The 15,500-nt window shown below is 47.2% G+C and overlaps 1 protein-coding gene across 1 annotated transcript in view; it reads right to left on the bottom strand.

The window, feature by feature from the left end:
- The window catches only part of TNN (tenascin N), a 65,838-nt gene that overhangs the window by 20,511 nt on the left and 29,827 nt on the right, over window positions 1-15,500 (bottom strand). Inside the window, exons 8-15 of the mRNA XM_077763094.1 lie at window positions 14,667-14,930; window positions 11,981-12,244; window positions 9,967-10,230; window positions 9,043-9,306; window positions 8,113-8,376; window positions 6,719-6,982; window positions 3,496-3,759; window positions 78-208 (exon numbers count right to left, since the gene is read on the bottom strand). Coding sequence (XP_077619220.1) covers window positions 78-208; window positions 3,496-3,759; window positions 6,719-6,982; window positions 8,113-8,376; window positions 9,043-9,306; window positions 9,967-10,230; window positions 11,981-12,244; window positions 14,667-14,930 — 1,979 coding nt within the window. The remainder of the gene's footprint in view (window positions 1-77; window positions 209-3,495; window positions 3,760-6,718; window positions 6,983-8,112; window positions 8,377-9,042; window positions 9,307-9,966; window positions 10,231-11,980; window positions 12,245-14,666; window positions 14,931-15,500) is intronic.

Genomic DNA, 15,500 nt, shown 5'->3' on the forward strand with positions numbered 1-15,500 from the left:
AATCAGGCCAGCGGGCCCGGGGCGGTTGCTTCACTTAGAGGCTGGACAAGGGTACCAAGAGAAAAAGCAAGAAGTACCTTAACGGTGCCATCTGGGAATTGGTAGGTCAGAATGTAGCCATCGATCTGAGCAGAGGGGGACGTCCAGGTCAACACCCCTCCAGACTGTGTGACAGCAGATGGACGAAGGTTCTTGGGAGGGTCGATGTCTGTACGTAGAAAGTCAGGTAATTAGGACTACTCGGTATTTCTGCAACCGAGGCAAGATCATTTTTGATGTGTTAACATATTTTCTACCGACTTATCCCTCCCCTGTTCCGCCCTAGCAGCAGGTGTGGTCTCGGCTCTTCTTGGCCACCAGCCCCTTATGACCTTTGTTTCTAAAAGCACACTCCAGGGGGCGCCTGGGTGGTTCAGTCAGTTGAGCATCCGACTTCAGCGACTTCAGCTCAGGTCACAATCTCACGGCTGTGAGTTTGAGCCCTGTGTGGGGCTCTGTGCTGACAGCTCAGAGCCTGGGACTCGCTTCAGATTCTCTGTCTCCCTCTCTCTCTGCCCCTCCCCTGCTCATGCTGTGTCTCTCAAAAATGAACAAATGTTAAAAAAAATTTTTTTTAAATAAAGGCACACTCCACACCCACTAAGACAAGGGGACTAAGGAAGGGGGAAGCGGGTGGGGCCCAGACAGAGCACCTCTGTGCTCCCAGGTTCCCCTCAGATTCTCCAGGAGGGGTGGGTAGCATCCAGATGAGCAGACAGATTCCCAGTGACTGCAGGGCTCCCGAAGTAGCCGGGAGTATGGATCTGAGAGCGTCCTGTGTGCGGAAACTTGGTGTCCTGGCAAATACCTACTTGGGAAGATGACCGCAGAGCTGCCCGCCCCACGATGGCACTAGGAAACTACCCAAGACTACATACAGCAGTGGGGAAGGAGTGTGCCCCCTAAATCCGAGATACCCACCCACCAGCAGAACGGGAGCTTGTGATAAACATTAAGTTGGGACAGAAATACCAAGTTCTAGCTCCTACCTAACTAAATATGTGGCCTTAGACGCACACCCTGTACAGAAAGCACGGGGAAGGCGCGATGGTGGTGGTGGTGCTTGCGTAAAGGAGAGAAAGAGAGAGGGAAGAAGAGTCGGAGGAAAAGCAGAGGGAGGGGGAGTTGCGCACTCTGAAGATGGGAAAATGAGAGCAAGAATTCTAGTAAAAACCCTATTAATTGCTCAGATGGGTCATTTTTTAAAGCCCAATAAGATATTGAGTGAAAAAATTCCATTTTGAAAAATCATCATAGAAGGTGATTTTAATTTAGAAGTTCCCAAAAAAGATGTCTCCAGGCTATTTTCTCCACAGTAGCGATTCGGCCGAGAATGGAATTGCAATGTTTTAATAGAAATCAGGCAGCTGTTGTTTTTAATTAGGCTGTTTTGACAAATTTTGAGTTTCTGTAATATCAGCTCGGTTTGACTTTCTAAAGCGTAACATCTGGTATGGATTTTACTCTTTCCATCACACTACAAAACTAAATTTCCTCCTTCCAAACATCAAAGCAAAACCTTAACTACTTAAGTATCTTAAGCTGGCCTCTTTGACTGCCCACCAATCCCTTGGTTATGGACTCGAGATGTCTGAGTTACTTCCACATTTCTGCGAAGTAGAAAGATGGTAATATTGTTGTCTTTTTAAATTATTATTATTATTATTTGAGAGAGAGAGAGAGAGAGAGAGAGAACACATGCGGTCTCAGGAGGGGCAGAGGAAGAGAGAGAGAATCCCAAGCAGGCTCAGAGCTGTCAGCTCAGAGCCTGGAGCAGTGCTCTCGATCCCACAACCCTGGGATCATGCATGACCTGAGCTGAAATCAAGAGTTGGACGCTCAACCTCCTGAGCCATTGAGGTGCCCCTTATTGTCTTTAAACATGGGAAGAGTTGGGGTGCCTGGGTGGCTTAGTCGGTTAAGCATCCGACTTTCGCTTAGGTCATGATCTCACGGTTCGTGGGTTCGAGCCCCGCGTCGGGCTCTGTGCTGACTGCCAGCTCAGAGCCTGGAGCCTGTTTCAGTCTGTGAATCCCTCTCTCTCTGACCCTCCCCTGCTCACGCTGTCTCTCTCTCTCTCCTAGAAATAAATAAAACATTAAAAAAAATTTAAAAAAAAAAATAAACATGGGAAGAGTGAGGGGCACCTGGGTGCCTCAGTGGGTTAAGTGTCTGACTTCGGCTCAGGTCATGATCTCATGGTTTGCGAGTTCAAGCCTTGCATAGGGCTATGTGCTTATGGCTCGGAGCCTGGAGCCTGTTTCAGATTCTGTGTCTTCCTCTCTCTCTGCCCCTCTTCCACTCATGCTCTGTCTCTCTCTGTCTCAAAAATAAACATTAAAAAATTCTTTAAACGGGAAGAGTGAGGCAAAGAGAATATAATGAAGGAACAGGGGAAGAAAGGAACGAGGGAGACAAAGCAAGGAAAGAGGGAGGGAGGGAGAGTAAAGGAAAGAAGGAAAGAAGCAGGGACTGGCTGCCCCTGGAGAACAGCACTGACTATTAGGGAATCTGAGCTATAGAAGAGATTTCTTTCTAAGTATTCCTTTGTTTAGTTTGAAGTTTTTTACTGTAAGCATACTTTACTCTTTTAATTAAAAACTCCTGCTAATTGTAACTAATAAAGAAATTCAGGGCACCTCTGACTCCAGTGGTCACACATGGTGTCCCCAGGCACAGAGGGGATGGCCAGCCCTTGCCCGGACTGTCCAAAGAGACCCGAGGAAGTCAGGGTGGACCCAGGGACTTTCTCAGTCCCTATGAGGCCCCATCACACACATAAAACACAATAGTCCAGGCCCCTCTGATCACTAACTGGAGGGGGACGAGGAGGGGGAAAAGATGCTCCACCACTGCCCCCAGCCTGGGAGGTAGAAACAGAAGCACTACCTTGCCTCCCTCTTCTCCAAACTGGAGATGAGGCCAACCCAGTTTTACCATCCAGGCAGAGAGCCCAGGAGCTGGGCAGGGTGGAGGGGTGCTGATGGAGGCTACTTCTGCACTACTGCCTGGAAAAGCCACACGCTTTGACATTCAAGCTGCCTCCTTGACACTTTTCTTCTTTTTTTTTTTTAAGTTTATTTATTTTGAAAGAGAGAGAGAGAGAGAGAGCACACCAGTGGAAGAAGGGCACAGAGAGAGGGAGAGAGAGAATCCCAAGCAGGCTCTGCACTGCCAGCACAGAGCCCAACAGGTGGCTTGAACTCCTGAACCACAAGATCATGACCTGAGCCTAAATCAAGAGTCAGACACTTAACCCACTGGGCCACCCAGCCACCCCTCCTCTACACTCTCCTTAATCAGAGACGTCCTATCCACGTAAGGTAAAGAGGGGACCACTCTGAGGCATGTCCAGCTGAAACAACTGCCTTCCCTGCCCCCCTCCACACCCCTAGGTACACAGGACGACTTTCCTGATGGGTGTGCAGGGTCCCCTGTCCCAGGCCCTCACAGTACCTGTCAGGGCCATGGTGTCAGCCTTCTTGCTCTCCCGGGCCCCCTTCTGGGCCCACACCTGGACCGTGTACTCCACGCCCGGCCTCAGGCCCGTCAGCACGATGCTGCTCTGGTCCTTCCCCACTGGCATCTCCCCGGTGTCTCCATCAGCAGACGTGTAGCGCACCATGTACCTGTCGATGACGGCCTGCACCGGGTCCCAGGAGACGGTGGCCGTGTTCTCTGTTACCCGGTCAGTCACCAGGTTTTTGGGGCTGTCAATGTCTTTTTAAAAAGGAAAGGCTGAATTTTAGAGCCAAGGGAGGTCATCCTACCTCCCGACCTGCCTCTAGGAGCTCTCCATGCAAGTATATTTAAAAATGATACAATTCCACCGAAACTAGGAGTGAAACCCCCCTGGTTTCCATTTTTCAGGGAAACAAACCACCGGTCATTAAAAATGGGAGGAATTAGATCTTCTCCAAGTTCGTCAATATGGAAATCTTCTGTCTCTCTCATTTCCACAAAAATAACACTAAAAGTTTCCTGAGCAACAAGACAAGCCACCCAAACTGCTGTTGGAACATCTCTTCTTTTTATCTCCATGGTATGTGGTTATTTCGTTTTACAGAGTCTCAGAGCTGAGATGGGAGATCTTCCAACCTTCTTGTCTCTTACAAAAGGAAAATGGAGGTCCAGAGAAATGAAAAGACTTGCCCAAGATCCTACCATCTCCCTGTGTTCAAACCCAGACAAGCCCCTCCCCGCTCTGGATTTTAAAGCCCCTCACCTTCTAAAGGATTCTGCTCCTTTTCATCTGCCCTCTCTCAGCACCATCAGCCTCTCCCGCTCTCCCGTCCCTCTGCACCCTTCAGGCGACAGACTTCTCAGAAGAGCGGTCCGCATGCCGCCACTTCAGTCCTCCCCTCCCCACTTCTCAGTTCAGTGAAGTTTGGCAATTTTCTATATCACGCCGCCAAAACCACTAGTATAGGTTACCACCAACCCCGCGTTGCCAGATCCAACAGACACCCACCATCCTCACCTTCCTGGGCTTTTAAGCAGCATTTGGCAGAGCTGCTCCACTCCCTCTGTCTGAAAATGCTCTCAGCTCTTTACTTGCATGACTACGCCCTCCTCTGGTTTCCTCCTAACTGCCTGACTCCTCTTCGGCCTCCTCTGTCGGCAACCTGAAAACACTGGGGCACCAAGGGCCCCCCCTCTTCCTCTCTCTTCCCTTCTCCTTAAGGGACCGCACCCATGTCCATGGCTTCGAATGCCAACCAACACTCTCGGCTCCCTGGTATGTGAGCCTCTGGCTTGCATCCACAGCCACGTATCCACCACAGCACCTAGCCCATGTTGGATGCTCGCCCAATATTTGTGGAATCGATGAATAAATCTTAGCCACAGAATCTCAAAAGTTTCTCCAGCTTCAATGTCTAAAAGTCTTAACATTCCTCCCCGAGCCTATTTATCTCTCAGTCTCCCATCTCAGAAAACGCCAGAAACCCAAGTCATACCTGGTTCATTTTCTCACTGCCCCACACCTCACACATCAACAAATACTGGCATTCATACCTCCAAAATATGTGTGCAGATATCCCATCTCCCCTTTCCCAATGGGCATCACTACCTCTTGCCAGGATTTTACACTAGGCTCCTCATTAACCCTCCTAGCGCTACTCTTTTCATATCCCCTGTGTATTCTCACTGTGGCCTGAATAATCTGTTTTAAACAAATATGGCACCGTGTTGCTCTTCTTGTAATAAATTTAACACGCTCCTTCCTTCAGGCACATGGGGTCCCTTGTGAGTGGCCCTGCCTCCTTCCCACCTGCCCCGCACCACTGCTTCTCTAGCCGTCAGTGCTCTAGCAACACCAGCCCCCATCTGTCCTGCAACCATCTCAGTGGCTGCAGCTTACAGCCGTCAGGCACACTCCTCCCTCAGCCAGAAATGGCTATTTTCCCCCAATACCCACCATCCCCTTCCTCTGTTAGCATACTGTCCGATGGATCTCTCTGCAGTGATGGAAATATTCCGCTCTGTCCAATACAGTAGCCATTAGCAGCATGGCTATGGACCATCTGAAATGTGGTCATTTCAGCATTTAAAGCATCCAGCTTTAAAAATAATTTACTTTTAATTTATTAAAATTTAAGTCGTCACAGGCAGCCAAGGGCTACTGAGTCGGATAGGGTGGTCTAACAGAAGGGTAAGGCAGGCATGCGCTCATCCAGCTGAAGACTTCGGTTCCCAGCCTTTCCATGGTGACGTCTGGCACCGTGTCTAGGGTCTAGCCAGCGGGACATGGGAAGAACTGAAGAACGTGTGCAGTGTTCTGGTCGTGCCCTTCCCTTTCCTGGGTCCCTTTCCACTGCTGGAATGAGGACGGATGATGACCGTATAGATGAAGGCAACCCCCTAGGGATGTGGGCACAGCAATACCAAAGGGGTCGGGCTCTCCTATGCCAGGGAGCTACCTCACCAGCCCTGGCCCATTTCCACTCTGCCCATTCCACAAGAGAAGAGTAAGCTTCTTTCTTGTTTAAGCAAACGTTATTTGGCTGTTTCCATTGATGTGTCTTTTAACCATTACTCATCCCATCCCATCTAAGAAACATCCCTACCTTGTTATTCTTTCTACCTGCACCATGTTCCTCTCCTTCATAGAACTTATCATAATTTACAGTTTTGAGTTGGTTTCCTTGTTGGTTGTCTGTCTTTCCCACTGGACTGTAAGGGAGTAGGAATCATATATATCTTGTTCGCCACTGGATCCCAGGCCTGGCACTTAGAAAATGCTCATCAAAATTTAGCTATATATTGAAATGAACACACAGCTCTGACCGCCAAGGAAACATTCGTTCCTCTAAACTATATACCATCTATTAAGCCAAACCTACATAAAATAGCTTGCCACAAAACTGTTCTCCAATACAGTGTTTTTTTTCGGAATTTTATGTTGTTTTTACCTTCCTATAATTTCTTATCACTGAGTAGAGCTGTTATAACACAAGCCTGGGGAAAGAGTTTTAAGACCTTCACAGAACTGCTCGGTATGGACACCATAACTGTGGTTGGATTTATTTTTTCTCATAAGAGAATGAGATTTTTTACAGCAAACTTTCCTAAAATAGTCCCTAAGTCACAGACCCCAAAAGCTTTAGGGGCATAATTCAGCAGCAGCAGATCAACCCCCACCAATGACCCCAGTTTCTGTTTTCCTCCCTCCTGTTACCTGTCGGAGCTGTGGTGTCGGCCTTCTTGCTCTCCTGGGCCCCCTTCTGGGCCCACACCTGGACCGTGTACTCCACGCCCGGTCTCAGGCCCGTCAGCACGGCACTGCTCTGGTCCTTCCCCACTGGCATCTCCCCGGTGTCTCCATCAGCAGACGTGTAGCGCACCATGTACCTGTCGATGACGGCCTGCACCGGGTCCCAGGAGACGGTGGCTGTGTTTTCTGTCACCCGGTCGGTCACCAGGTTTTTGGGGCTGTCAATGTCTAAAAGGAAAAGTACTTATCAATGTGCACTAGTAATAGGCCACAGAGTGCAGACACTCACATTGTTTTGCTTGGAGTAAGGACCTTTCGTGTTACGTGGTCTTTCCATCACTTATGCTCTAACTGCTTCATTAAGGTATGTCTTCTCTCCCCAGACAGAGCTGGGCTCCTCAAGCAGAAAGCACAGTAAACCAAAATCTGCAAATCTACACTGTTACCTTTACCAAGAGTGTAGCAACACAAATCTCATTATGTATTCTGTAAGCGTATATCAAACTCTCATTATGTACAAGGACGGTGTTACATGGCGGGCAGGTCCAGTTGAAGAAGACACAGACCATGCTCACAGGCAGTGATAATTTTGTTTCTAGCATCATGTCAATGAAGACCTCTGATTTCATCCAAGATGATTCTAATAACCAGATACAAATGTCAGCTCCTAGAGGAAGAGGGCCATGACCATATCTCCTATGGGTCACCACAGCCTCGTAGAGAACAGAGCACATGGGAAATAGCCCACACACGTTGTTGAATGGATCAGCCAAATGAAGACCAGTTTTAGTATGCTTTACACATCATGAATTCACTTGCAGTGCTGGTTTTCTGGTTAAATTACTCCAGAAACATGGCCAAACATCTCTTTCCCAATAAAATTAGAATAGAACACAGAAGTTATCCTCAAAACCAGATTATCAAGATTCATTCATGCTAAAGCACACCACATGGATCTACTTGCTCTGGTAGATGTAAGGTCTACTTTGTAAAGCTGAGTTATCCACATATTATTATTTAATAATATTAACGTTTGATTTTCATTTTCTCCTCCCACTCAGAACACAATGACAGACCCTTACTAGTGTCCACAGTGAAATATTCATGCACTCAGAGGAGGAGTAGCTGGACATAGCCATCCAATCACGGCAAAATTGTACTTTGGAAACTGCCACACAGGCCTGATTTGTAAGGAAACAGTTAAAGGAAAGGGAAGGATGGTGTGTGCAGTCTCTTATGAAAGGACACTATCCTGCTCTTCCATAAATCATTGATTCTGCCAGTGTCAAAGCAGGAAAACAACCCTTGACCAGCCACAGACTTAGGTCTTTCATTCTCAAAGAGCAATGTTCCATTACCTGTCGGGGCTATGGTGTCGGCCTTCTTGCTCTCCCGGGCCCCCTTCTGGGCCCACACCTGGACCGTGTACTCCACGCCCGGCCTCAGGCCCATCAGCACGGTGCTGCTCTGGTCCTTCCCCACTGGCACCTCCCCGGTGTCTCCATCAGCAGACGTGTAGCGCACCATGTACCTGTCGATGACGGCCTGCACCGGGTCCCAGGAGACGGTGGCCGTGTTCTCTGTCACCCGGTCGGTCACCAGGTTTTTGGGGCTGTCAATTTCTTTAAAAAAATATTTGGAAAAGCCTAAGCTTTGAAGCCATGGAAGAGACACCCACCACCCCATCACTGTCATTTTCATCTTCTGGAACTCTCCTAGCACAAGGCGATGGTATTCCCCTTCAGAATCTGCTGGGAGTCAAGAGAGGAAGGAACCCCCAGTTCCCAATTTCAAAAGGCTACTCATGCTAAGCTTAATATACTCTTTTGGCTTTTAGCTCCCTAAAATGTGGGAGGAACGCCGTCTTCTTAACAACATAATGGCACATCACGACAATCATTAAACATCTGCCAGGATGTTCAGGGTGCCTAATTTATCGTCTTATCAAGGGCTACTTCACAGGCAATCATTCTATAAGTATTATCACAAGCATTGCAATGATCAGGGCCTATAAACATCTTTGCTGAGTCCGCTGAAAACATGGCCAGGGCACAGCTTTACTTCACCCTTCTCGTGGGCTGAGCGGTTTTGTGAGCAGCTCACCACAACCAGGCAGGGTGAGAGCGACCAGCCTTCGCCTCACTGAGATCACTCCTAGGACTCACTGTCTTTTTGGATCTCTGTGACTTTCTTTGCAAACTCTCTCATCTCAGACCACATCCTGGGTATCATGCACACTCAAATCCACACGCTCAAAATTCAATTCTGGTTGATCTTTTTCTTATTACCTGTCGGGGCCATGGTGTCAGCCTTCTTGCTCTCCTGGGCCCCCTTCTGGGCCCACACCTGGACCGTGTACTCCACGCCCGGCCTCAGGCCCATCAGCACGGTGCTGCTCTGGTCCTTTCCCACCGGCACCTCCCCGGTGTCTCCATCAGCAGACGTGTAGCGCACCATGTACCTGTCGATGACGGCCTGCACCGGGTCCCAGGAGACGGTGGCCGTGTTTTCTGTCACCCGGTCAGCCACCAGGTTTTTGGGACTGTCAATTTCTTTTAAAAAATATATTTGGAAAAGCCTAAGCTTTGAAGCCATGGAAGAGACACCCACCACCCCATCACTGTCATTTTTATCTTCTAGAATTCTCTTAGGACAAGGCAATGATATTCCTATCCAGAATCTGCTGAGAATCCAGGGAGAAAGGAATCTCTGATTCCCAATTTCAAAAGACTACTCATTGTAAACTTAACATACTTTTTTGGCTTTCATGTGGGAGGAATGCCGTCTTCTTAGCAACATAATGGCACATCACGACAATCATTAAACATCTGCCAGGATGTTCAGGGTGCCTAATTTATCGTCTTATCAAGGGCTACTTCACAGGCAATCATTCTATAAGTATTATCACAAGCATTGCAATGATCAGGGCCTATAAACATCTTTGCTGAGTCCGCTGAAAACATGGCCAGGGCACAGCTTTACTTCACCCTTCTCGTGGGCTGAGCGGTTTTGTGAGCAGCTCACCACAACCAGGCAGGGTGAGAGCGACCAGCCTTCGCCTCACTGAGATCACTCCTAGGACTCACTGTCTTTTTGGATCTCTGTGACTTTCTTTGCAAAGTCTCTCATCTCAGGCCACATCTTGGGTATCATGCACACTCAAATCCACACACTCAAAATTCTATTCCAATTGACTATCTTCTTATTATTACCTGTCGGGGCCATGGTGTCAGCCTTCTTGCTCTCCCGGGCCCCCTTCTGGGCCCACACCTGGACCGTGTACTCCACGCCCGGCCTCAGGCCCATCAGCACGGTGCTGCTCTGGTCCTTCCCCACTGGCACCTCCCCGGTGTCTCCGTCAGCAGATGTGTAGCGCACCATGTACCTGTCAATGACGGCCTGCACCGGGTCCCAGGAGACGGTGGCCGTGTTCTCTGTCACCCGGTCGGTCACCAGGTTTGTTGGGCTGTCAATGTCTGAAAGGAAAGTTAAAGTGAACCATTAACAAGCACCGAAGAGTGAGACCTTATTGCTTGAAGGGAGGCAGTTTCCTGTTCTTATGATTTTCCCATGTCCTATGTCAGTTTTCAACTGTTTCATGGGGACAGACCCTGTCTCCATGGCTGGACTCTTGGATCCTCAAGAATGCAGCACAGGACAATGGAATGAGCATGAGTACCCAGAATCAGAAGAGCTAGGTTGCAGTTCCAGCCCAGAGATGCAGAGCAGAGGGGCAGGAAAAGCCCTGAGAGAGCCAACAGACCAGGGATGTAGGCCCAGCTCTGCCATCAGCCAGCCGTGGTCTGCCCAGTATGGCTGCCCCCAGCTGAGCCTCAATTCCTTCTTTGTAAAATATGGGCCTTACTAAATAGATTCAAAGGTACCATAATGTTCAATGACTATTCCACAAATCTAACTCCATGAATCATCAGCTGACTTTGTGACTTGTAAAAATCATTCACTTCTTTGTATTTGAGGTTTCTTAACTATAAAATGGGGATATTGATTCCTGCTCTACCTATCTCACCAAATGCCTCTGAGGACCAAGCAACTAAAGAATATAACCATCATCCATTGCTGTTGGGCATGTAAAATAGTCCCACCACTCAGGGAATAATTTTGCCATTCTTCAAAAAGTTAAACATAGAATTATCATACGACCCAGCAATTCCACTCCTAGGTATATACCCAAATGAATCGAAAGCATATGTCCACACAAAAGTTTGTACACAAACACTCATAGTATCCTTATTCACGATAGCCAAAAAGTGGGAAAAGCACAAATGCTTATCAAGTGACAAATGGATAAACAATGTGTTACATCCATACAATGGAAATAATATTATTTGGTACGAAAATAAAGTACCTACACATGCTCCAACGTGGATAAACCTTGAAAATATTATGTGTAGTTAATAAAGCCAGTCATGAAGGGCCACATGCTGTGTGAATCCACTTATACGACATGTCCAGAATAGGGACATTCCATCTCTACAGAGACAGAAAGTAGTAGTTTTCTAGGCCGGGGAGGAGTGGGGGTGGGGAGGCACTGCTAATGGACATGGGGTTTCTTTCTGGAGTGATGAAAATATTCTGATTAGATAATAGTGATGGTTGCAGAACTGTAAATATACTAAAACCCACTCAACAATATGCTTTAAAAGAGTACATTTTATAGAAAGTAAATTATATCTCAATAAGTCTGTTCTTAAAAAATGAGGACACAGAGATGAATAAGCTTTAAAAATGATGAACTGTTACAGGATGTAAGTGCAACCTTAGGATCCTGAGAATGGAGCACACAGTGCTTCAGAGAGGATTCATCCTCTAAGAAAACAATAACCCTTCCTTACTTCAAAGAGATAAGAGTAAAAAACCACTTCCCTAAAGTACTAGGCTCACTGATCCTAATATACATGGTTTGTTTATATCTTTTCCCTTTCAAGACAAAACATTTCAATGATTGAGCATAAATCGGAGGAAGAGTGGGTAGATGGGACCAATCACCATCTATCTTTATAAGACCAAAGTATGAGGCCAATATGAGCTTCTTATTTGGAGGTAATGTGCAAAAGGAAGGTGAGACATGGTGCATGCAATCTCTAACGAAGGGACACTATCCTGCTCTTCCATAAACCATCTTCCATAAACCATCAAAGCAGGAAAACAACTCTTGACCAGCCATAGGTTTAGGTCTTACATTCTCAAAGAACAATGTTCCATTACCTGTTGGGGCCGTGGTGTCAGCCTTCTTGCTCTCCCGGGCCCCCTTCTGGGCCCACACCTGGACCGTGTATTCCACGCCTGGCCTCAGGCCCATCAGCACGGCGCTGCTCTGGTCCTTCCCCACTGGCACCTCCCCGGTGTCTCCATCAGCAGATGTGTAGCTCACCATGTACCTGTCGATGACGGCCTGCACTGGGTCCCAGGAGACGGTGGCTGTGTTCTCTGTCACCCGGTTGGTCACCAGGTTTGTTGGGCTGTCAATGTCTGAAAGGAAAGTTAAAGTGCACCATTAACAAGCACTGAAGAGTAAGACCTTGTTGCTTGAAGGGAGGCAGTTTCCTGTTCTTACGGTTTTCCCATGTCCTATGTCAGGTTTTCAGTTGTTTCAGGGACATAGACCTTTCCACAGCCAGACTCGTGGATCCTCAAGGAGGTAGCACAGGACAGTAGGGTGAGCAGTAGATCCAGAGTCAGAAAAGCTGTGGCCCTGCACATCTCAATGGTCTCTGGCTGGGCCTCAGCCTCATTACCTGTAAATCTAGGGTTCAGGTTGGACAGACTTTACAGCTTCTTTGAGAACTAATGTTCCATGCATACATCTAATTTCATAAATTACTAACTTGTTTCATGATCTTGGACAAGTCACCTCGCTTCTATGCATGGATAAAATAGGATTGTTAATAGTTATTGTACATATCTCACTGGGTGGCTCTGAAAACCAAGACAAAAAATATCATATAAAAAGGGGCCTTGAAAATATTGAGGTATTACAGTGTCTACAGAATAAAAAAAGCAGGACAAGATAATACTTGTGTATATCCTGGAGACTAGCTGTATGAAATGAGTTAATATGTCCTTTGTGACAATTCTTGACACAGAGTGGATGCCCAATGACCATGGGCTATTATTGATATCACCTTGCTGATATTTTATGAATGAAGAAGATTATGGTCCTCCATACTACACACAGAGAAGGTATTCAGAAATGCAGTCACCAAGAAATAATAGCATATCTTTGTTCCAAATAGTTCATTGCAAAAGTCATTTCCCTAAAGTCTTTGCTCCTAGGTCATGTCACATTTGCACAATGGAATGTTCAGGCAGGACCCCCCTAACTTGGTTTGGGCTGTGACCCCAAGAAAACTGGTATCTACATTTCAACCTGAAAGCCCACAGTCTTGTGGCCTTGGATGACCAAGTCATCTCCAGACAATGAAAGAGGTTGGAGAGGCCAAAGGGGTGGGACTTCAAGGGTGGATTTCTTTGGGCAGAGTTACACTGAGTTTCATGGGTGAGACCCAAACCTCAAATGAGCAAGTGTTCTCAATCAGGGATGATTGTCAATATCTGGAGACCTACTTGGTTGTCACAACTCATTATGGGATGAGGAGGCTACTGGAGTCTAATGGATAGAAGCCAGGGATGCTGTGAAACACCATACAGTGCATTAGACCAATCCCTGCAACAAATAATTATCCAGCCGAATATTTCAGTAGCGCCAAGGCTGAGACGCTCTGCCCAAGGCTTAGGGAACACTGTAGGCTGGTATCTGACGGGTTTCTAAAATATCTAAGAGGTGAGAATGTGGCCATTTGCCCTGATGGAGAGCATTGCAAAAGAACTATGTATCTAGTTGAATGGATAAAGGATGCCTGCATGTTCCCTGTGGACCAGATGTGGCCCAAGGAAAGACGAGCCCACCGGGATTGTTTTAGAAGCTGTCCACGCCGCTCAGCCTAGGGTTGAGGTGACGCCACCTGAAAGGCACTGGAGTGCACCCCACGTGTGTAGGCAGAGGAAGGGGAGTAGGTGACCAGCAGGAGAGATGCATCTGTCACAGGATCACAATGAAAGCTCAGAGTGCAAGAGGGTCCCTGAAGAAGTGCTCCATGAGGGAAACGTTAGCTTTAACACTTGTCAGGTCCCATTACAGGCCCAGGGCAGCTGTGACGGTTACAGTCAGGCAGGACCCTTTACCTCTGTTCCTCCTGACCCCTGGCCTCTCTCCAAGCTGTACCAAACATAAATGGGCCCAAAACTACAGTGAGCATGCTAGAGGGAGGGTGTCTGAAGTACAAGGGAAATTTAAGAGCAGCCCAGCAGGCTCCTTCCCATCACAGATAGTTAGCCTGAAAATGGCCCGAGCTGGTGGACAGGAGAAGACTTAACTTTAAATGAAGTATTGATATAGACATTTTAATTACTACAGTGATACATGTTGAGGACTAAAAATGACTAGATACTTGCTGATTTTTAGCTAACAGAGCATTGTTATTATTTCTGCCTAAAACATTCATCCAAAGGGCAGAAACAAAAAACAAGCTCCACAGAAAGGGTTTAAACAGCTGAGGAGGGAAAACAAAGTTGGCTTGGGATCCCGGTCGGGTACCCCCACCTGGAGGGCACTTGTGCTCTCATCATGTTTTGTCGGCATCAGGTGAGGCACTTGGCGTGTTCACAGCACAGAAGATGTACGGGCAGAGAACAAAGGACTACGAGCAATACTATCAATCTTTAGAGACCAAAGTTTGAAGACCACAGGATGAGCTGTGCGCTCTATGAGAAGCCATCAAATGGAAGTAAGGTGCACAATGAACTCCACAAGGACACCACTGCTCTCCGTAAAACCGCCCTTTCTGCCAAGGTCACAGAAGGAAAACCAACTGAAACAGAGGGATGATGTTACCTGTCGGGGCCGTGGTGTTGGCCTTCTTGCTCTCCCGGGCCCCCTTCTGGGCCCACACCTGGACCGTGTACTCCACACCCGGCCTCAGGCCCGTCAGCACGGCACTGCTCTGGTCCTTCCCCACTGGCACCTCCCCGGTGTCTCCATCAGCAGACGTGTAGCGCACCATGTACCTGTCGATGACGGCCTGCACCGGGTCCCAGGAGACGGTGGCCGTGTTCTCTGTCACCCGGTCGGTCACCAGGTTTGTTGGGCTGTCAATGTCTTTAAGAGAGATGAAAGAATGTAGCATTTACCAACTCTCTAGTTCCAGAAAGGCCAATGTGTACACCGACAAAATGATGATCTCAACAGATTTCAGAGTCTGTTATATGCCAGTGATTGGGATGACTTAAGAGTTTAATTAAGCAAGTGGTCTGAAATTCCAAGAATGAGCTAATAGCATGTAAGCGACGTAGGGTTTTCAGGCAAAGCCAAAAATAGCTTCAGCTCTATAAACTTTACTCACAAGTAGACTTTGGATTTAAAAAAAAAATTGGTCTTCATATACAAATTTCTCCATTACCCTGGATTTATATAATATACTCTTTCAGTTCCTGACTCCCTGTACCTGAAAGCAATTATATTTCAGTAAGTCTCTGCAGTGGCTCTAATGTTTTCTTTGGGGACAAAAATATCCTGAAAGTAGGAGCTGTTAGGTCTTTCCATATTAAAACATTATGCCTATGGCTTAATCAGACTTCAACTGATGGTCTTTGAGGTCTGGGCTGAAAAAAATATATATATTTATAAATATATATATTATATATATAGTAGGATATATAAAATTGGATC

This window comes from Crocuta crocuta, unplaced genomic scaffold, assembly GCF_008692635.1.
Source record: "Crocuta crocuta isolate KB4526 unplaced genomic scaffold, BGI_CrCroc_1.0 scaffold3, whole genome shotgun sequence".
In the NCBI taxonomy this organism is placed as follows: Eukaryota; Metazoa; Chordata; class Mammalia; order Carnivora; family Hyaenidae; genus Crocuta; species Crocuta crocuta.